At 41.4% G+C, this 23127-nt stretch overlaps 1 protein-coding gene across 6 annotated transcripts in view; it reads left to right on the top strand.

Annotated features, from left to right (window-relative positions):
- Positions 1-23127, top strand: part of MYH10 (myosin heavy chain 10) — a 146819-nt gene that overhangs the window by 47557 nt on the left and 76135 nt on the right. For 4 of the 6 annotated variants that reach the window (XM_036341557.1, XM_036341553.1, XM_036341558.1 and 1 more), the window contains 3 exons: positions 2590-2692; positions 3271-3300; positions 10103-10195. In XM_036341557.1, the coding sequence (XP_036197450.1) occupies positions 2590-2692; positions 3271-3300; positions 10103-10195 (226 nt within the window). Of the gene's footprint in view, positions 1-842; positions 1021-2589; positions 2693-3270; positions 3301-10102; positions 10196-23127 lie in introns of those variants that run through there. The other 2 variants (XM_036341559.1, XM_036341554.1) reach the window with 2 other exon arrangements.

The raw sequence follows: 23127 nt of genomic DNA, 5'->3' as shown, positions 1-23127 counted from the left end.
TTTAAAAAACAAACAAACATTTTTATTGATTTCAGAGAGAAAGGGAGAGGGAGAGAGAGAGAGAGAAACATCATTGATAAGACAGAATCATCAATCAGCTGCCTCCTGCAGACCCCCTACTGAGGATCAAGCCCGCAACCCTGGCATGTGCCCTGACCGGGAATCAAACTGTGACCTCCTGGTTCATACGTTGACCCTCAATCACTGAGCCACGCCACGCTGGCGGGGCTTTCGTGTTTGTCTTTCCATCTGCCTGAACACTCTGCCCCTAGCTCTTCACTTGCTAGTTCCGGCTCATCTTTCAGGAAGCTCTTCCCAGATCCTCATCCTTTGTAGCATTCCTCACATTCTGTAATCATCTTATTTTTCTTACTTATTTTCTGTCTCTTTTCCTAAACTTGAGTTCCATAAGGACATGCATTTTTTTTTTCACAGCTACCTCTCTAGCACTGAGAAGAATGCCCTACACGTAGAAGTAAACTTGTAAATATTTGTGGAGTGAGTGAATGAAAATTATTAACCTTATCTAGGTACGAGTGGTAGCCAGGTAGAAAATAGAATGGTGATGAAAGGACATTAATGACAGGAACAAAAAATATTTTCAAAGAGCCTAGGAGTAAACTTAACAAAACATGCGTAGGACCTGTATTCAAAGGCACTTATTATGCTAGGCACTATGACTTTAAAGATGAATAAGATAATGGTCCTTGCTTGTTATGAACTTAGAAAAATACAGTTACCTGAGAGACAGAGGTGAAAACATCATTTCTCCTAAAAACAGCATACATGTTAATATTATTATTATTTAATTCAAAATTCCGCCTGTTTATTTGTGGGAGCAGGAGATGGAGGAGACATAGCAGAACAAAATTATTTGAAGTTTATCTGACAAAACAAACCCCGGAGACAACTTGGTTTGTGTGCTTTTTTAAGAAGAAAAATGATGTGTACTTTGATTAGTCATATTTCAAAACGACTGCAATATGTTACCAGCTTTGGAATAAGCCATATGTGTAAGAAGTGAGTATAAGATAAATATAACATTTCATATCACTGGAGAATTAATGTCTTTGTGAACCATTGATATTGGGTTGAGTCATTTGGGGGAAAATTAGTTTAAATCTTTACCTCCAACCATAAATTATTTTTTCAGGTTGTGCCGGGAGCCGGTCCATCCTTGCTGTTTCAAGGGACCTGGCATATATGGCATACTGTTCTTAATATGTTTGCTCACCTTCTTGGCACTATGTGTTTTAACCAAGGTCTCTGAGAAACGTTGTTTCCCCAGGTAGGGATTTTCCCCTGAAGTTAGGGAGGGAATAAAACCTCTTAACTAGTGCCAGGTGGGTAATTAATCACTTTAACTACGAACAATCATGCTTAAGCTACATAACCTTTACTCCCTGGAATGGAGATAAGAAACGCCCTAACCTTTGTAATAGAGATTGATAGGATTGAATCAACTGGTATAAATACAGATGTAATAAGACAGCAAGAGACAGAACTTAGAATACAGAACCAGAAGAAGACAGAACGAAGAACACAGAACCTACTCAGAACCTAGAGACAGAAGAACTTCGCTGGAGAGAACATGGCAAAAGATCCTGGACTGAACCTGACTACAGAAATTGGCAAGAGAACCTGACTAGAACCTGGTGACTGAACCTGGCTGGAGAACCTAGCGAGGGAACATGGCTACAGAACCTGGCTGGAGATCCTAAGCAGAACTTCGCTGGAGATCCAGACCAGAACTTGGCTGGAGATCCTGGCTGGAGATCCTGGCTAGGCTGCTGATCAACTGAACACTGTCTCCGTGTCCTTCCTTCTTCGCCGACTCCATCCACACCTTTGGGGACCCCTGGACCTGCTGGGGTTGGACTCCGGCAAGGTTGATTAAAGATTTAGTTATAAATGAAAATATAGCATGGCTGTGTTGCTCGGTGGTCACTTTGACACCAGAGCCATACTCTTACACTATCGATTCAGGGAGTCATTTGGAGTTTATTCATTCAAATGACCTCTTGTATGGTGGATGAACGGTTGTGCGGCCGGTAATGGTAATGATTATTGAACGCTAATCATGTGCTTTAGATGGATGGTACTTTTTCTTCACAACCACCTCACACAGCAGAGGCTGTGGTCCCCTGCTAAGATGGAGGATGTAAGGCTCATCATCTCCCCTCTTGGTAACTCAGCAGGCAAGTGTTGAATACATCCAACTTTGAAACAATATTTTCTACCTCATTTCACTGTTTTAGGAATTCCATCTCCAGTGCTGGGTACATTTCTGGTGCTAAGGGATTTCTTCGCAAGCGTTCTAATAAATTTCACTTCCATGCCAGAACCCTTGTGCCAAGAACAAAAAGTGCTGTGAGCATTTTCCTGTGGCCCCTTACCAAAAAACATTTGGGTTAATTTAATACCATTTAAAAACAATAACTTTCTAACTATTGCTGATAGATTTTTTTCCTTTACTTATTTTTTTTTTATTTTCTAATTCTTGTTTCCGCTCAGTTTAATTTGTTGAGTATAATTTCGGAATGTGAACTGTGCTTCCTTCAAGGCGGCCTGTGTTACTGTCTCTTCCAGGGGCGAGTCGGGTGCCGGGAAGACGGAGAACACTAAGAAGGTCATCCAGTACCTTGCTCACGTCGCTTCCTCACATAAAGGACGCAAGGACCATAATATTCCTGTAAGTTCTTGCTCTGTGGCTGGTGTTTCACATCTTAGATTCATTCTTTCACAATTTCAGAAACACTGAGGAAGCGGGCCCACCCAGTGTGCTGCTCTCTGACAGCGCCCTGTCCCCCCTCCCCACCCAGCAACTCTCTCCTTCACTTAAAAGGGAGCCGATGATCAGGAAATGGCTGTCAATCATGGCTGTGGCTTGAAGCCTCATTTCTTGCAAAGATTTGGTGAGAATTGTTAAAAACTGGTGAGCAGTGCCTTTGAAGACTTATTTTCCACCAAAAGAAGAGCCCCAAATATTTTTAGCAGTTCTTTCTGAACTCTGCAAAGCAGCCCACAGCAGCTTGAAGGGAGGCTAGAAATTTGGAAAGAATTGGAGCTAGAAAAGGGGTAAGGATATAAATGTCCTTTATCCTTACTTTGTAGATTGCAAAACTGTTAGTTAATGTGGCCTGAAAGAATGCCAGCCCTCCCAGCCCTCCCAGTTCTAACTGCAGGGCCTGGGCGCTGTGGAGGTGGCTTACTGCTCTAGGGGAGAACCACTCTTGCTAACATTTGCATTTGTCTGTTTGTAACGAGCAGCAGGAATCGCCTAAACCCGTGAAACACCAGGCAAGTGCTTTTCTTTATGCTTCTTAGTCTTGAGTGTGCGCACTAATTTCTGTCTTTACATTGAGTCTCTACTAGAAACAATACCGTTAGTTCTGAGTGAAATCTATTATAAAGAACATTTTGATTTTGAAAATTTCTTGCTTAGAGGCTTGTTCTTTTCATCAGAAGCAGCATGCCGTTTTGCTTTAAATTTGTTTTCTAGATGAATTTTAGTAATTACTCTTTTATCATGACATTGAATCGCACATTTATGAAGCCTATAACCTCAGGGTTTCATATGCCAAGGACTAGGTGGAATTATATTAATGCTTCTTCAACACATGGAAGCCTGGCCTTGTGCCATATATTAAATTTTGAATCTGGGGCTGCAGCTTTAAATTTCAAATCTGTTAAAATTTTATGGCCATATGTGTTTTAACCTAAAGGTCTGCTTATATTTTATAAAATTAGAATTTTCTGTCTGTGGCATGTCTTGATCTTCCCAGCTCTCAGATGCCACCTCTTTAGCTCCACAGAGCAGAGCAGTGAACAAACTGCGAACCGGAGCACTTGCTGCCGCGGGGATGAGGGGCGGGCAGAGCCGAGCCAGGGCCTCAGGCAGAATGGGCCATCCATCCTCGGTTGGAACCCTTCCTAGCATGGGAATGGCCTTGATTTTGTCTGTCTCCCCCAAACATAATGCTACAAAGGTAATATAAAGCAACTATTACTATAAAGAAACCGTCACAAGTTTCTATTCTAATTAGAACAGAATAGAAATAAAGGAATAGTCACAGGTACTAAGATTTTCAGATGTCTTCCTTAAAAATGTAAGAAATTCTCACATCCAGAGCTGTACTATACCTCTGAAGGCCTATGGTGCCTTTCAGCTCTCTTAGCTGCAGACCAGACCATTCAGACAAATTGGAGGGTTAATGAAATGATCATCATCCTATAGGATATTTAAAGAAGGAACCACTAGGCCAGAAACCAGCTTTTGTCCTTTTAATAGGTACTTAGATCCTACTTAAACGAAGTACAGATTTAGGTTTTCCAGCCCTCTATGGAAAACATAAATCATGGTTGTTTGCATTTTGTTTCGATGTCATTTTAAACAAGTGAATCCCTGTTGTATGTGAGTAGCATGCCTCCCCCCAGATTTAACTTTGGGTCAAATCAATCCCTGGGTAGCAAGTTCTCCCAAAGAAGGCAACCGCTTCTCTAGGCCGCGCTTCGCTGTCGTCGTTGATTTGCATGTCTTCCTGCATGGATTTCCTGTGCACCGCATCGTCAAGGCTGCTTTTCCCAAGTTATTTCATAATAGTCTAGTCAAGGAGTAGCTGCGATTATGTCTTTAGAAACATGAGAACACCGGTTCTCTATTAATTTTTCTTCCCCAGCACTCTTAAGGGATATGAGCTACTCGTGAGTAGTAGGGAATGCGCACACCCTGGAGAGGATCCTAGCAAGTAATTACTTCTCTGTCCACACTCCCTTCCCCCTCCGGGGGTGCCCCTAGTCGTGATTTCTATGCCCCATTTTGAGGGTGACTGCCATAAAGTAACAATTATAATGTTGAAAGTCTAGACTTCGCAAGTCAGTGTTTCTTTTGGCTTGATATCACTGTTTTGTTAATTTACATTGATGAACTTCATAGGCAAAACTTAAGTTCCCAGGAACCATTTGTATAAATTTCTAGCATATTATCATTAGTATGATTTCTAAGCTCCTGATTTTGTGAGTCTATTATTTGTCTATTTGCTTATTCTTAAAAATCAGCTTTATTTATTGAGGTTTAATTCATGTACCATAGCATTCACTCATTTAAAGTATACTGTTCAGTTTTTTAAAGGATGTATAATTATCACTGCAGTTAATTTTAGAACATTTTCATCGCTCCAAAATGAAACTTCGTACCTATTCAGAGTCACCTTCCATTTCCTCCCAGTCCCTGGAAATCACTAAAATACCTTGTCTCAAAGACTTTGCCTGTTCTGGATATTTTATATGAATGGAATCCTATAATATGTGGGTCTCTGTGACTGTTCTTTCACATAATGTTTTCCAGGTTCATTCGTGCTGTAGCATGTACAAATATTCCAGTCCTTTTTATGGCTGAATAAAATTCCATGATATTAAATATGTCGCATTTCGTTAATCCATTCATCAGTTGATGGACATTGGGGTTGTTTCCATTTGGGGGCCATGACGAATAATGCTGCACTGAGCATTTGCAGACAAGTTTTGTGTGGACATAGATTTTCAGTTCTCTTGGGTGTATGCCTAGGAGTGGAATTGGTGAGTTGTGGTAACCTTCTGTTTAACATTTTGAGGAACTGCCAAACTATTTTTCAAAGTGACTGTACCATTTTTGTACATTTTCACCAGCAGTTTAGGAGGGTGCCAGTTTCTCTATCCTCACCAACACTGTCATTGTCTTTATTGTAGCCATTCTGGCAGTGCAAAGTGATCTGTCCTTTTTATATGTGCCTTTGAAACTTACGGAAACATGAACAAATACATGACATCAATTTTTAAAATTTAGCTCACAGTATTTAAATAAACATTAAATATTTGCCTATAAACCTTTGATAGAGTTTTTATAATAAAATTACATCTTATTTGGCTTTGCCCCCCAGCCAACTGAAAGTACAGTTTCCACCCCCTCTTCCCTTGTCATCGGTCGCTGTCATAGGCCTCAGAGCCTGCACAGTGTTCAGTGCCACACCAGAGGCGGAGCTCAGCTCAGTTTCAGAGAAGGTTTAAAACAACCAGTTTCTAAAACTTGACCATTCCCTAAGAGCGATCCATCCAGCCCGCTCACCTGCCCCAAAGCCAGGCAGCATCTCAGGCTACCATTATATTTACTGGTCTAAACGGCCTTGAACTATAAGACACAAGATGATAGCAAGTACAGAAATTAGACCTGCCAGTTGTGATTAGAGTCTGTTTCTCAACATTGTGACTAGCTGCTGCCACCTTGTTTTGTCCCTCCTCCTGTGGTCAGTGCGACACCACGCCTTTGCCCTCTCAGCCTGCAGGTGCAGGATGGTCTCAGCCTGAGTCCCCTTGTTGGCTGAACTGAAATTTTGAAAGGGGTATATAGTTTTACCGATTTAAAGTCATCCTCTATCTATCATATAGCAAGTGTATATTATACACTATGTAATAAACAGGGTTTTCATCACTATTGGTAAATCTATAAACCATACAATTCTAAGTACTTAGAATTTAAAAAATAATGTCAATAGCTAATGCGGCTGTTTTCCACATTCCCAAATGCCACTTCTCCTTATATTGGATAGAAATAAGGGCCACTGCCCATCCACTTCTGGCAGAAAGGGTAACAGCTAGTCACTGCCCCGATGGTTTACCAGGGGCTTTGTCATTTGTTGCGAGATCTTGGCACTGTTTAAATATGAAATTGCTCAACACAGAAATGATCAAATTTAGTGGTAACTTCCTTAATGTAAGACCATTTTTGTATGTTTCGTGTCACGTTTTTTGTGATTCATTGATGAGTTTTTGAGGTCTTTGTCCGGACTCACTGAAGCCACATATCCATCAGGACAGAATACCACAAGGCTATTACAGTAGTGGCCCCAAGAGGGACATGGAAGTGCCAATGTCTACAGCTACTTCCATGACTACGGAGACCCTTACCCAAATCTTGTTGCCACCTTTAGCTCATCGCCATCCCTTACCCAAATACTACTAGATGTTCTAGGATCTCTGATTATACATTTACTCAGGAAATAGTCCCGGTGCATCATTTTGACTCGTTACTGACTGAGCTAGGTGCAGGGAATACAGTCAATGACTATAAGCCAGCGATTTTCAGCCTGTGTGCCACAAGAATGTTTAAAACATGCAATACCTGACTATATAGTCAGGGGTTCTGAACTCTTTTCCCATAGGTTATCAAATTTAAAAAATGATGACAGCCAACAGAACAATAGTGGTCCATTGTGAATGAATCAGAATTATACTTTTTGTTGTTGTTCAGGTCAGGAAAAAATACATGTTTTTTTTGGTGTATTGCAGGATTTGGGTAATTAGTGTATATGTGCCATGAGATGAAAAAGGTTGAAAATTGCTGCTATAAGCCAGCAGGAGAGAAACACACACACACACACACACACACACACATACACACACACACACGAAAGGAAAAGAATCAATAAATTTGATCCAAAGAATTCTTGTAGCCATGCCTAAGGAATATTAAAATGGAATATGCAACACTTGTATTACCTCCCAAGTTAGGAAAACATTTTAAAGGTGCATTACTTCTTAAAGTATTTTCATTACGGTTTTATTTGGCAGAATAGTGGGTAATTTTGAGGAACCTATTCTAATTCCTTGATCTAACAGATGTTCGGTGTTGTAAAGGTAATGCCTCACTTATGAAAAGTTAGTTTTTTCTAACAGTTTCTACATTCTGATTACATGTTCTGAGTGAGGTCAAAGGATTCTAGAGCCCAAACAACTACTGCAGAGCCAGCATCTGAGGGCTTTTGTAGGATGTTAGCCATGGGCACACCGCTGGACGTGACCTCAGGAGAAAGGCACTGATATATCACAGAATGATACAATATTTTAAAATATATTTTAATCGATTTCAGAGAGGAAGGGAAAGGGAGATAGAAACATCAATGATGAGAGAGAATCTTTGATCAGCTGCTTCCTGCATGCCCCCTACTGGGGATCAAGCTCACAACCTGGGCGTGTGCTCTGACCAGGAATAGAACCGTGACCTTCTGGTTTATAGGTTGACGCTCAACCACTGAGCCACACAGGCCAGGCAGATACTAACATTTTTAATGATGACTCTCAGTCATTAAAATTGGCTCAGGATGCCATGTTAAAGAAATTTTGGTAGCATATAATATTTAGAAAGGTTTACATCAGAAATAATCTGGTGTTTTGAAGTTAATAAACTAGATTCACTGTACAAAGAGCATATTATCTAGTGCCAAGAAAGTGTTTCAATACTGGTAGCATGAAATTCATGCAGCTTGGGATTCTGACAAGGGACCGGTTCCTGACTGGTCTCAATGGGACACAACTGTAGACTGGAATTAGCACCTGTAAAAGTCTGAACAATCCTGATAAGTGCTGCAGAGTAGACATAAGGAGCATATTTCCTCACTGTGTCGTGTGCCTCAGAAAAACGTCCTCACCCTTTCAGAGTACAGGAGTCAATTTGGCATATATTTGTTCCTGGTTTTTGATTTGATTATAGTATAATTAGTCACATAGCAACTGACCATTACATAACAAATCTTATGTGAGGTTCCTTATATTCCTTGTTTCCCTTGCAGCGGTTCTCAACCTGTGGGTCGAGACCCCTGAAAATACATCCTGCATATCAGATATTTACATTACGATTCATAACAGTAGCAAAATTACAGTTATGAAGTAACAAAAATAATTTTATGGCCCTAACCGGTTTGGCTCAGTGGATAGAGCTTAGGCCTGCGGACTCAAGGGTCCTAGGTTCGATTCCGGTTAAGGGCATGTACCTTGGTTGCGGGCACATATCCAGTAAGGAGTGTGCAGGAGGCAGCTTATCGATGTTTCTCTCTCATCGATGTTTCTAACTCTCTATCCCTATCCCTTCCTCTCTGTAAAAAATCAATAAAATATATATATTTTTTAAAAAAATAATAATTTTATGGCTGGGGGTCATCACAACATGAGGAACTGTATTAAAGGGTCGCGGCTTTAGGAAGGTTGAGAACCACTGCCTAGAGAATCACATTTGCTAGTGGTTGTTTGTTGTTTTTTATTGATTTTTAGAGAGGAAGGAAGAGAGAGAAAAAAACATCAGTGTAAGAGAGATACATCAATTGGTTGTCTCCAGTACAAACCTGCAACCTAGGTATGTGCCCTGATGAGGAATCGAACCTGTGACCTTCTGGTGCATGGGATGACGCTCCAGCTAACTGAGCAACACAGGTCAGGGCTGCTAGTGGTTTTTAGTCCTTTCTTTCATTAGGGTCTAAAGTGCTTGTGGCTATTTTAAAATATAGGGGTGAGATTTGTGTTTGGAAAAAGCAGAGTTACTGAAATCATACAATATAATTCTGAAATTACATTCCAGGAACAAGCATAAAAACTTTCTAGAGTTTTTATGGTCAGGAATGACATCATGCTTTCTCATACAGCTTTCTATTGTGTTTCATGATAAAACACATATTAATATACTCACATCTTTTTGTAAAATCTGTTTTATTTGCATATCTAAGTAAAACATATCCAAAAACCCACATACATTATATCAAATAGTCTATATTTAAGTCTTTTACATTTGAGCAAGAAGTCAATAATATCACCATCTCTGATCATGGAGATGGATGAGGACATTGCCTGGTCTACATTATTAAAATATATGAAACCCTTGGGAAAATGGCAAGCTTTATACCAGTAATTATAACATGTAAGTATTAATATGTTCTTAATTGAAGTGTCATGCTAAATTTTATTTTATGAAAACCAGTTACTTTTGTTTTATTTTCAGAATTCTCTGCCTAATTTATGTGCCCTGTCCTTAAATGTGTCTTCTCTGACCAGTGTGACATTTTCTTCTTTATAGATGCTAACTCTTTTCCTTCAGTGGAGCCTCTTATGACCTAGAATAAGAAGCCAACAAAGGTTGCTGGATGACAAACTAGATGAGAGGACTGAGGGAAAGAGGCAGTTTTTTGTTTTATTTTGTTTTACCCCCCTGAGGACTGGAGTAAAGACACTAGATTAACACACATCTGCTTTTATTTGTGTGTATGTGTGTATACATGTGTGTATGTGTAATGTCTTTTAGGGGGAACTTGAACGGCAACTTTTGCAAGCCAATCCAATTCTGGAATCGTTTGGAAATGCGAAGACTGTGAAAAATGATAACTCATCTCGTTTTGTAAGTTGAAAGTATCAGAAACTTAATTTCTCAGACTTCTAGTTAAGTGTCTATTATGATTCATTATACAGCACTGTATAGATTTTTGAAAGAGGCTAATCAATATAATATAGAATAGTACTATCAATAGAAATATAATGCAGGTAACCTGTAATTTAAATTTTTCTAGTAGGCACATTTTAAAAAAGCAATTGAAAAATTGTGAAATTAATTGTAATCATATATTCTACATAAATAGATAATTACATATTATTGTATGGATATATAATTCTGTAACCTCTCTGAACTTATTTTTTCATCTTTGATCGGGGATGATATGTAATACCTGTTAGGGGGCTGGCATGGAGACTTAAAGGTGTGTGTTTGCTATTTAACACAGCACTGAGCATAATAAATGCTCAACGCATAAGGTTGGTATTGGATGTAGTAAATTATCCTTCTCTTATCTTGCTGTTCCCATGTCATGGACTTCAAAATAAGTTGTCATTACTATTATTTCTCTTTAAAAATTCTTCTGTTCAACTCTCTTGATTCATTAAAAGCTTTACTTTCTCCCTCAGTTGGATCAACTGTAACAGTTCACCTGAGGATATTATCGTAAGTGGTAGCCAAAGTAGTATTAGAATGAGGATCCTGTCCTCCCCATTCCACCAGCTCAGAGTCAACACTTTCATGGCAGATCATCTCTAAACCCATATTCAACAAAGTGGGCGTTCCTTCAGCAAATCTTTTGCCCTGGATTATAGTCATCAAGAGTCCGTAACCCTTTCCACGGTCATTTTGGAGAGGGTCTTTGGTTTCAGTTATATTTCTCCTTCAGTGGTTAGAGTTATTGTTTCTTCTCCCTCTTCCGATATTAGACGTGTCGTAAAAGTCAAGAAGGCCAGAATAAGTGAGGCTTCAATTCAGTGGCTAATTTGGGGAAATCTGAAAACATTGTCACATACTTTTTTATTCTGGAAATGTAAAGCCATGGTCTGCATGTTAATTTTCTGATGACATGGTCTCTGCGATCAGTAGAAGTGACCAGATTCAGGGTCACAGAGGACCTGGTAAACACAAAGGCAGCCAGCCAGGTGGCCATCCGAGTTTGCTAAGGCTGCCATAACAGACTGCCACCAACTGGGAGGCTGAAACCAGAGGAATTAACTGCCGCACAGTTGGAGGCTAGATTCTGAGGTGAAGGGGTTGGCAGGGTTGGTTTCTTCTGAGACCTCTCTCTTGGCTTGTAGATGGCCATCTTCTCCATGTCTTCTCATGGTCTTCCCTCTGTGTGCGTCTGTGGCCTATTTTCTCTTAAAAGGACACCCATCATTTGGGATTAGGACCCTCCTGGTGACCTCATTTGAACTTAATTACCTCGGTAAAAACCCAGTCTCCAAGTATCATGTTCTGAGGTGCTGGGAGTTAGGACTTTGGCACATGAATTGGGGGGATGGCACAGTTTAGCGCCAGTGGTTCTCAACCTTTCTAATGCCACGACCCTTTAATACAGTTCCTCATGTTGTGGTGACCCCCCAACCATAAAATTATCTTCATTGCTACTTCATAACTGTAATTTTGCTACTGTTATGAATCGTAATGTAAATATCTGATATGCAGGATGTATTTTCAGGGGTCTCGACCCACAGGTTGAGAACCGCTGGTAGCCCATAACACCATCAGATATTTTAAGTACAAGAGGCTTCCCAGTTATGTGAGAAATAAGGATCTATTTGCTTAGAATATTGTTTATTCCAAATCACTTAATCCGCATTCACTTAGCAATTATTTTATTTATGTACAAAGGGGGATAACAAATGTGCCTATGGCAGTAGGAACTCAGCTAAGACGCTTGGCTATACAAGACATCTGGGGAAACGGAGCTTTGTTTGCAGAGTTTCTGTCAGTCCATGGATCATCACCATTGCCCTGAGCCACAATTAAATCTTGAATTCTTCCTACTGAAAGCCCTGTGTTTAGTGGCTGTATCATGGGATAGAAGACACTGAGCTACCAACTTAGGTATGCGATCTCTGTGAAGATTTTCAAGGACTTCTTAGTGGAAAATATTTTATTTTACCACATAAATCCAGTTACCCGTCTGTTCCGATGTTCTCCCCTAAACCACACTTTAAATTCAGGAGAAACAGTTTTGAACCCATTTGTCTTATTTTTGCTTAGAAAAGATAAATTGCTACGAATCAGTCATTTGTGTCCTTGATAAACAATGTAGTGATTCTGTTACTAAGCAGTAAGGGTTCGTATACTTGCCAGGGCTTTTGTGTTTGAGACAGAAGTACAGTTCTGTATTGGTGACCTATTGCTATGTAACAAGTTGCCCTAAAACCTGGTGGCTTAAAACATTGATTATTTCAGAGTTTCTGTGTGGTGGGTGGCTCTAGCTCAGGGTCTCGCATGAGGTTGTCATTAAGATGTTCTGGCTAGAGCTGCAGTCATCTGAAGACTTGAGGCTGGAGGATCTTCTTCCAAGCTTACTGTCAGGAGGCCTCACTTCCTCCTGGTGGCTGCTTGGCGGCCCTCGTTCCCCACCTCAAAGGCCTCTCCATAGAGTTGCTTGCTCCTGACGTGGCAGCTGGCATCCCCCCAGAGCAAGGGATTCAAGAAAGAGCAAGACAGAAGCCACACGGTGTTTTTTATGACCCCACCTTGGATGTCACATACCATCCCTTTGATATATTTTATTGGTCACATAATGACGTATCAAAAGGTGGGGATTGTTGAACTCATCTTGGAAATTGGCTGCCACAAATCATCTACACTAATAAAAGAGAAACATGGTAATTGGCGTACAACCTCTACCCTTTTCATTGGCTAATCAGCGAGATATGCAAATTAACTGTCAGCTAAGATGGTGGCCGGCAGCCAGGCAGCTTGAAACTAACGTGAGGCTTGGTTGCCTCAGTGACGGGGGAAACCAACGTTCCCGCCTGCGGCTGCAGGCCTCTGAGCCTGCAGTTTGAAACATTTTAACAAATACTGCAGGACTTCAGCCAGCAGATTTGCAACATTGTATGCAAAGGCCAGAAACCTACTTTCAGGAGCGGAGGCCTAAGAGCTGGAGCCAAGCCTCAAGCTAAAGCTGGCCCAGAATAAAAAAAAAAAAAGGAAAAAAGGAGCGTTTGGGAGTTCAGTCACCCCCAGCCTGAAAACAGCCCTCAGCCCCTCACCCAGACTTGCCAGGCACCCCAGTGGGGACCCCCACCCTGAAGGGTGTGTGACCAGCTGCAAACAGCCATCATCCCCTCACCCAGGCTGGCCAGGCACCCCAGTGGGGACCCCCACCCTGATCCAGGACACCCTTCAGGGCAAACCAGCCGGCCCCCACCCGTGCACCAGGCCTCTACCCTATATAGTAAAAGGGTAATATGCCTCCCAGCACCGGGATCAGCGGAGCCGCGAGGCCTCCCGGCACCGGGATCAGCATGACGGGGCAGCGCCCAAACCCCCTGATCGGTCCTGCTCTGTGTGTGATGGGGTAGAGCCATAACCTCCCCATCGGCCCTACCCTGAGTGTGAGAGTGGCGGTGCCCCAACCCCCTGATCGGCCCTGCTTTGTGGGTGATAGAGGATGGCACCCCAAACCCCCCAGTCCGCCACTGGCCCTGCTCTGTGTGTGACGGGGTAGAGCCATAACCTCCCCATCAGCCCTGCCCTGAGTGTGACAGTGGCGGCGCCCCAACCCCCTGATTGGCCCTGCTCTGTGGGTGATAGAGGGCGGCGCTCCAACCCACTGATCCGCCCTGCTCTGTGTGTGACGGGACGGTGCCCCAACTCCCCTATCGGACCTACTCTGAGTGACAGGAGGGAACTCCCCAACCCCCTGATGGGCTCTGCTCTGTGCATGACAGGGTATGGAGCCCAACCCCCCCCTGATGGGCCCTGCTCTGTGTGTGACGGGGCAGTGCCCCAACCCCTGGGTTGGCCCTGCTCTGTGCGTGACAGGGGGTCGCACCGCAACCTCCCCATCGACCCTGCCTTGAGTGTGACAGGGGGTGGTGCCCCAACCCCCCAATCGGCCCTGCTCTGAGCCCGACCAGGGGCTGCACCTAGGGATTGGGCCTGCCCTCTGCCACCCGGGAGCAGGCCTAAGCCAGCAGGTCGTTATCTCCCGAGGGGTCCCAGACTGCTAGAGGGCACAGGCCGGGCTGAGGGACCCTCCCTTCCCCCCCGAGTGCACAAATTTTTGTGCACCGGGCCTCTAGTTAATAAAATAATCATGCTGACATGTGTGGGTTATAATCTGTAATTTGCATTACTTTAGACCAGTGCTTCTCAATTAGGGTGCCCCAGGGGACGTTTGGTTGTGTCTGGAGACAGTTTTGGTTGTTCAGCTTGGGCAGTGGGTAGTGGTGTGCCGCTGGCATCTGGTGGTGGGTAGAGGCCAGGGATGCTGCTAAGCACCCTGCAGTGTACAGGACAGGCAGCGAATCACCCAGCCCCAGTGTCAGTTATGTTGAGGTTGAGAAACGCTGCTCTAGCTTGTTCCTTACTTTTTGAAATTAATTTGCAAAGTAAATACTATACGTGAGTCTCATTATTTATACAATGTTTAATAATTCTGGGAGAAACTTATAAATCTACTGGTAGGTAGAATGCCTTAGGTTGTTTGCTAGCAAGATTGATTCTAGCAGGAATCCGCCATCCAATCTAAATTCTCAGCAAACCCTGTTTAAGCTGATAATCCACCTTCCAACGTGCTTGTGTTACTGTATAATAATCTTTATGCTTAATCTAATATATTAAAAGCTAATTGTTTTAGAAAAATATTTTTAATGAAGGCAATATTCTTAGACATAGCTATTCATTCAAACAAGAAACAAAAGTATCTTTAATTACTGGCTTTTGGCTTTTTTAATTTTTATTTTTATTTTTTAAATATTTTTTATTGATATCAGAGAGGAAGGGAGGGGAGAGGGGAGAGAGAGAGAGAGAGAGAGAGAGAGAGAGAGAGAGAAACATTAATGATGAGAGAGAATCATTGATCAGCTGCCTCCTGCACGCCCCACACTGGAGATCGAGCCCACAACCAGGCATGTGCCCTGACTGGGAATCAAACTGTGACCTCCTGGTTCATAGGTTGATGCTCAACCACTGAGCCACTCTGGCTAGGCTGAGCTTTATTTTAGAAAGTCAACTTTACAGTCTGTTCAATGCTGCTCTGCCTGAGAGGGTTGGGGGAGGGGGGGCGGTAAGAGATCAACCGAAGGACTTGTATGCATGCATATAAGCATAACCAGTGGACACAAGACACTGGGGAGTAGGGGAGGCTGGGGGAATGTCAAGGGCGGCGGGGGGGGGGGGGAGAGACATATGTAATACTCTTTGTAATACTTTAAGCAATAAAACAAAATTTAAAAAACTAAAAATAAAAACAAAACAAAAAACTACTTTACAAACCAACAATCCTACTTCTGGGTATGTATCCAAGGGAATGAAATTACTATCTCAAAGATAACAAATAATCAAGCACAGTCCACCCCTTTGTTTTCTCAGCAATTTTATGCACCACTGTTAGCCACATTTAACTCCTGAATAAAGACAGTAACAACATCAAAAAAAAAAAAGTCAACTTTATATTGATAGGTATAGTATCTTTTTTAAAGAAATAGTTTATTAGCTAGCTACTACTATCATAAGGCATTACACAATACTATAAGTAGTTGATTTTAGTGGTTCCATAAATAGCTGAGTGGTTAGTTCCATTAATTGATTCATGTTCAGTTCAAACATCCCGTTAGCAGTTGTCTGTGGGTGTTGCCAACACTGGTTCTCATGGGTTTAGAGAGTAGCCAGCATTGGCTCATTTTTAAAGTAAATTTTATATAATTTATATTTTTTGTTATGTAGTTAATTATTAAGTTCCTATTCTCTGCCAGGCACTGTGCTGCTTACCTGTTATCTTCATTTGGATGTCTAATAGATTTCTCAAATTTAACATATTACAGATGTAATTTCATCTTTTCTGTTCAAAATTTAAGTCTTATGTCAGTATATGATATCATCAAATCATCCACCTGCTTAAGCATAAAATAAAATAAAAACAACCAAAAAAAACCCTAGAGAAACAAAATATCTATGAATCATCCTTGATTCAGCTTTTTTTTTCATGGCCCAAGTCCAGGCCAGGAGTAAACCCTATTGGTTATTTCAAGCATGAATTTCAGATCTGTCCATATTTCTCTTCTGTCTCATTTAAACACTTAGTCAGTCTAACACCCTGTCTCAGGATTTTCCTCTGTTGTGTATCAGTGTCCTATTGATTTCCCTCATAGCATTAATCACAACGTAGAGTTAATTGCTCTGCTAACTTATGGTCTCTCCTGCTAGAATGTAAGCTCTCTGACAGTAGGGACCTCATCCACCTTGTTCTCTGGCTCCTTAGTCTCTGGCTGTGCCTTTCACATGTAAGTACATAGTAGGTGTGTGATCCCTTTATTGAAAGGTGGTTGCCTACTAAGTGCTAAACACTCTCTAAGCCCTGGGAATATATCAGTGGACAAAAACAAAGCCCCTAGCCTCAGAGAGCTCACCTTCTTTTGGGTTTAACTTTAATATACTTTCAAAGACACGCCACAACGCACAATTGAGCTCAGGGAGCGTATGGCGTGTGCTAGACCCCTGAGAGTGTGCCTGCCCCAGTTTCTGAAGGATGAGAAGAAGTTACATGGGAGGCGGTGGCTCTGTGGACGGGCCAGGCCTTGGGCTGGTATTAGTGTTATACCTCATACTGGAAGAGCAATGTGATACTAAAAAATGAGTTGGGTGTACAGTGGAATTTCATGTAGTCAGTATTTACAAACCACATGCTCACAGTGAAAAATATTTGAAACTGTAAACTCCGTAAGCTTTAGAATCCTTTTGTTTCCATTTCTTTGATCTGAAATAGACAAGTAATTTCCTGAAGAATATCTTTTCTTTCAAAGATGCTAGCATATGGTTTGTGTTAAAGGGGATTCTTTAGAAGAGCATTACCCTTGTGAAAATAATCGTTCACAGTTACTCCAGTTCGCTGTTTATGGAGAAGTAAAATGTGTTCCAGATGGGGGAGGTTTTACGTAAAATGAATCTCTTGTAATGAAACTTTAAAAACAGGGATTTCAATGTCAAAATGATCGTATCAGCAGATACATCTTCCCTCAGAAAGTTTTAGTAGGAAGTACTTTCTGTATTTGCTCAAATCTTTTTTTCCCCAAACTTATTTAACACGTTAAGCGCCCAGCTTGTTTTGTCTTCTGGACAGAAAGTATAGTGTCAGTCACCGGTGATTGACTGGGCGCTTAACGTGTTAAGCCAGTTTGGCAATTCCCCAGTTGATGTACCTTTTGGTAATCTGCTTCCAATAGTTACAGATAGATAAAGGCTCTGGGTATGCGCCCTCCCACCAGGCTAGCAGGTTACAGTGGAAGCAAGCCAGAGCCTGCGCCCTTGCAGAAATAGTGAAGGCAGCCCCTGCTGTCCGTCTTTAGTCCTCTCACCTACCTGACCCTAAAGATGTACTGAGGCAGATGTGACAGAGACAGAACGTGGTCTGAACCAGGCCACCAGCATCTTCAATTAAGTGGCTGCACAGAGTCGTTTACCATAGAGTCTTCTTTCTTTTTCCATTTTAAGTTTCAGATGAAGTTGTGTATAAGATTACTTTATTCCTGCATCTTCTCAATGGTTTCTTCCTTCTACTTGCCCTTCTCCTTTCCTACTTGGCGAGATTTGGCTTTACGTTCAGGGTCTTCTTGCGGCCTTTGTCCAGCTTTAGTCTTGATAACCAGTGTGCTGGGGTGAACACACGCATGGAAGTTGTACCGTTCACCTGCTCCGCTGCACTCGTTCAGTGTCGCTGGTGTAGTTCTTCCTGTAAACCTGGACGACTCTGTTAATTTGCTGCCCTTTGTAATGTCCTTGAGCAACCTGAACCTCATTGTCCTTGCGGTGGGCATGGATCGCACATTGTACTCCTGTCTCGGCTCTTTGGAAAGAGAAGACATAATCTTCCTGCGAACGTGGGAAAGTGCATCGAAATGCCTTTTACGGCTCTGGTCAGGGGTCAGAGTGATTAAACTTCATTTTGACCGCTGGCGCTTCTGCGGTGGCCACCACTAGAGTCTTAAATACCGTGTTCACACCAGAGTGGGGGATTATCTGTGTATTTCCAATCAGTCCGTGCCTTAATGCCACTCATTTTATCCCAGGAATTTCTAATATCCATGATCCTAAGTAACAGGGCTACTTAGTTTACATGAGGCTAGGATAACGGAAGCATGTAAAATAGCCATCTGGCTTGTAGGTTAAATCCTAGCTTAATTACTCCTCGAATGGGTTTTCCCACTTAGGGTCAATAGTGGTCTCTAGAGCAGGGGCGGGGAGCCTTCCTTCTGCCCAGGGCCATGTGGATATTTATAACATCATTCGCGGGCCATACAACGTTACCAACATCAGCTGCTATATTCGGTCATTTAATTAACTCACCCCTAATGCCTTGGCAGGGCCAGAGCAAATGATTTCTCGGGTCTTATAAGGCCCGAGGTTCCCCATCCCTGCTCTAGAGTGTAGATTTTTAGTGGAGTAACTAACACACACACATAGCACACTGTACTGACGTGTCTTAAAGTAAATTACAGATTTTATAACAACTTTAAATATCAAGTTAGGAAGGGGAGAATATTTTCAAATGAAACAAACCTGTACCCCTATAGTAAATTGCTAACCATCTAGGTGTAATTACTACAGATAGATTGTAAACAGCACAGAAAGGTCTAGAAAATCAATGTCGATTTACAAGGAATAAAATTCTTTAAATAAAACATTTTTCTTATTACTTTCTTGACAATATCAAAATATCCAAGTTGTCCAATTGCACCTTTTAAGTGAAAGTGTATGAGAGGTGATTCTAGTCGTCTTTGCTGCCCAGAGCTCGTGCAGGAAGTGTGGGGTCTCGGTGGTTCTTGGATTGGCATTCAACATGTATATGGCATTCAACATGTATATGGCATTAAAGCGCATGCTCTATAATTCATACATAATGTACTGGTCATATTTTGAGGGTTTTTCTTGTTTTTGTTTTTATTGGTGAAATTCTGGTTCAATATTCTGAGTGCCATAATCTGACGTGGAAATCAAATATGGAGTGGGCATTTTTACAAGTTTCTTCACATAATGTTTTAAAGATTAGAGGACCACTTGACAGTAAAATTCTTTTCCACTTTAGTCTAGATTTGTATTTTAATAAAAATGTTAACTCTGAAAGTATTTATTACTGTGAGAAAAAGACTTTTTAACTTAACAGATTTTATTCCGTCCCCTTCCTCCTCCTCCGCCCAAGACTGAAGTGATTTCATACTTCATGGCCTGCTTCTGGCCTGGTTTTTCAGGATATCCAGCATTAAGGGGAATCTGTGAATCCTGGGCTGTTGGGGGATGTGCAGGGAAGTATTTCTCTTTGGTTCTGAAATTTCACTTTGTCGTGTTGGCAATATGTGTGGGTAGATCTTGTAATACAGCTGAATGTGAATGTCACTTAGCATAGAGAGTTGATAATTTTCAACTTTGTAAGGTTTTTGTTTTGTTAAAGTGTTTTCAAAATAGAATCAATGCTAGAGCTTTGGCTTATAACCAGTATTTATTAGTGACTAAATATGTTGTTTTCAGAGATACTAGTTTCTTTTGGGTGTAAATAAGAGAAGTCGGGGCAGGGGGAGGTGGAGAGGAGGGGTGGAAGGACACCTAATCCACTCTGCCGCCTCCCCCCACAGCAGGCTTCTACTGCCCCATCTCTTTCCTCATTCTGTCCCTTTATTCCATTACTTTATGCCTAGCCATTTTTATTTAGCCAGAAGATATTTCTCTGCGCTAGCTATACTGGCTAGAACAACTATGGACACCAGTTATGAGAAAGAAAGGGAACTAATTTGATCAGGGAACTGATGAGACAATTATTAGTAAATGTTGGATGTTGTGGTTTCGTTTATCCAATTAAGGGACCACGTGCCTAAATTATTTTGAGAAACTTCTTTTTAGGTTACCTGTTCAGAAGGCCAAAAAACCTTTGTTTCTTCCATTTCTCCTTTACTTTCTTTCCTATTTTATAATTTTCCAAGAAGTAAGGGCAAAATAAGTTTACTAAATATACAGTGGATAATTTTCTGTTTTATATTTTTAAGTTATTAGAGTTTAAAGTTATCAATATAACAATTTTATCTTATTTCCCAAGTTAAAAAAAATACTTTGTTTAATGAATATGAACTTCTATTAGGGGTGATCAAGAAAACGAATAGGAAATAGCATAAGAAACTAAAAGCTTAAACAGCACGTTGATATAGACCTAATAAAGAAGTTAAACAGACATGTTGAAATCTGAAAGTTTGTTTTTCTATGTAACGAGTTTTTTGAGTGAAATATTTTCTTCAGTGAGAATGACGTGATACCATATGATTTTGATTAAACTTTCTGCAGTGTTACAGTGAGAAGTTTGAGAAAGTATTTTCTTGAACAGTATGTTGGCAGCGTATTCTCTGCAGCTTTGAAGGAATAACATTGTCTTTTGACTACTGTCTCTAAAATAGCAATTTTTTATTAACTCGATGAGATATTGTATAGATAATACAGCTGTTTAAAATTTGAACATCAGGACCCGATTTTAGTTTTTTTTTTAGTTTCTTTCTTGAGGCATTCCAACTATTTATAAGGACTAATAATTTTTTAACTTTATTTCTTCTTAGGGTCTTCTGGAGAACAAAGACACAATTTCCCTTTTTGGGGGGGTGGGGTTAAACAACAGATTTTAGATCTCTTAGGTAGTTTCAATTTTCTCACAGTTATGGAGGCTGGAAGTCTGAGGTCCAAGTTCCGCCAGGTTGGTTTCTATGAGGACTCGATTCCTGACTTGCAGGCAGCCGCCTTCTCACTATGTCCTCACACAGCCTTTCCTGGATTCCCAGAGAGCAGGCGCTAAGACGGGTGGTCGGGAGGGCCAGGCTCTGCCCTGGGAGTTATAGGGTCTGGTCATTGGCAGTGGCCCTGGATATGGATGCCGGTGAAGAGCCCGGACGCTGTGAGATGGGGGCCGTGGGCAGAGGTCCGGCACTGGACAGGCATCCGGGAATCCAGACAGGGATGTAATGACAAGTGCAGGAAGGAGACCCCAAAATTTACTTATTTTAAAAATAAAATCATTCTCTTTTATAATTATTATGTGAGTCCATTGGATGATTTTATAAATCTAAGATACATTATGTGGGGTATCAGTGATCATATTGCATTATCTTTCAAGAAGGTATGTCAGAAGACTAGGGACACCATCTTTGTGGTCTACTTTTAGCTTTTCAGGGAACATAATTGGAAAGTCAGAAGTTTGTGGGGTTTTTTAAAGGCTAGTTTATTGGTTTTTACACAGGAAGAGAGAGAGAGAGAGAAACATCAACGTAGAGCGAAACATCAGTGATGAGAACGAATCATCGCTCGGCTGTGTCCTGCACACCCCCTACCGGGGATGGAGCCCACAACCCAGGCACGTGCCCTGACCAGAATCAAACCTGCTACCTTTCGGTGCATGGAACAAGGCTCCAACTAACTGACCAGCCAGTGCTTTTTCTTTTTTAAATCCTTACCTGAGGATATGTTGTTGATTTGAGAGAGCAAGAGGAAGAGAGAGAATGAGAGAAAAAACATCAATGCGACAGAGAAACAGCAATCAGTTGCCTCCCTGAAGCGCCCCAAGCACGCATTGAACCCACAACCTGGGTATGTGCCCTCACCTGGAATCAAACCCGAGCCTTTTGGTGTAAACGGGATGACACTCCAACCAACTGAGCTACACCAGCCAGGGCAAAGAGTCAGAAGTTTTCATTTTCTATCCATAATGTCCAAGAGAAAAAAAATAATAGAGGAAAGCATTTAAAAAACATTAGGTGAGCCGTGGCCGGTTTGGCTCAATGGATAGAGAGTTGGCCTGCGGACTGAAGGGTCCTGGGTTCGATTCCGGTCAGTGGCATGTACCTTGGTTGCGGGCACATCCCCAGTGGGAAGTATGCAGGAGGCGGCTGGTCCATGTTTCTCTCTCATCGATGTTTCTGACTCTCTAGCTCTCTCCCTTCCTCTCTGAACAATCAAATATATTAAAAACAAAAAACATTAGGTGAGTCTGAAGATGAATGCAGAGGGACAGGTAGCGCTATAGACTCTGATGATGACAGTGGAATCGATTCTGTAAGAACATGTTTCTGAGGACAGGAAGGACTTCAGCATTCAGCAGGAAGGACTTCCTTACTCATTGTTTTGCAACAAGAACGTGGACCGTTGTTTTGTTAAATGGACATGTAACAGTATTCTTATGTGATGCTTATCTACCACAGTTTATCTGATGTGGTTTGTAAGTGGACCAATGCTGAAGGCAGATGTGTATATGAAAGTTATTGGAAGGAAAGAAATGATGTAGAAATGAAATTCATTGGATTGGCCATTCTAATTGGTGATTGTAAATCTAACAATGAAAATGTCTTACAGTTATGGAGCAAAAAAGTCCTTCCACTCTAACAAAATTATGAGCCGTCAAACGTTTCAAATATTCTTCAAGTATCGCATTCTGACAACACAAGGACAATAGTGAGAACCTATTGGCAGAAGAGAATATAGGTGCCACTTGGAACCGCTGTTAGCCCAGAATGTTGTCTCTCTTGAAAATAATGTCTCACAACTTAGGGGTTGAAATCAGATTGCAGTATTTCGAGGACGACTCTTTGTAGTAGTTTTATTTTAAGAAAACTTAGAAATAAAGAAGGAGTTACACTTGAAGCCTACATAATTTTATTAACCAATATCATCCCATAAATATATTTTTTTAGAGAAAAGAGACTCACAGAACCTCCCTTTACATTACCATTTAGCTTGCAGCAAACTAATATACTTGATAAACCGTAATCAGCTCGAATGGCACTCTC

Source organism: Myotis myotis, unplaced genomic scaffold, assembly GCF_014108235.1.
Source record: "Myotis myotis isolate mMyoMyo1 unplaced genomic scaffold, mMyoMyo1.p scaffold_m19_p_17, whole genome shotgun sequence".
Classification (NCBI taxonomy): Eukaryota; Metazoa; Chordata; class Mammalia; order Chiroptera; family Vespertilionidae; genus Myotis; species Myotis myotis.
The sequence above is the reverse complement of the archived record's forward strand: the minus strand, read 5'-3'. Positions and strand labels throughout refer to the sequence as shown.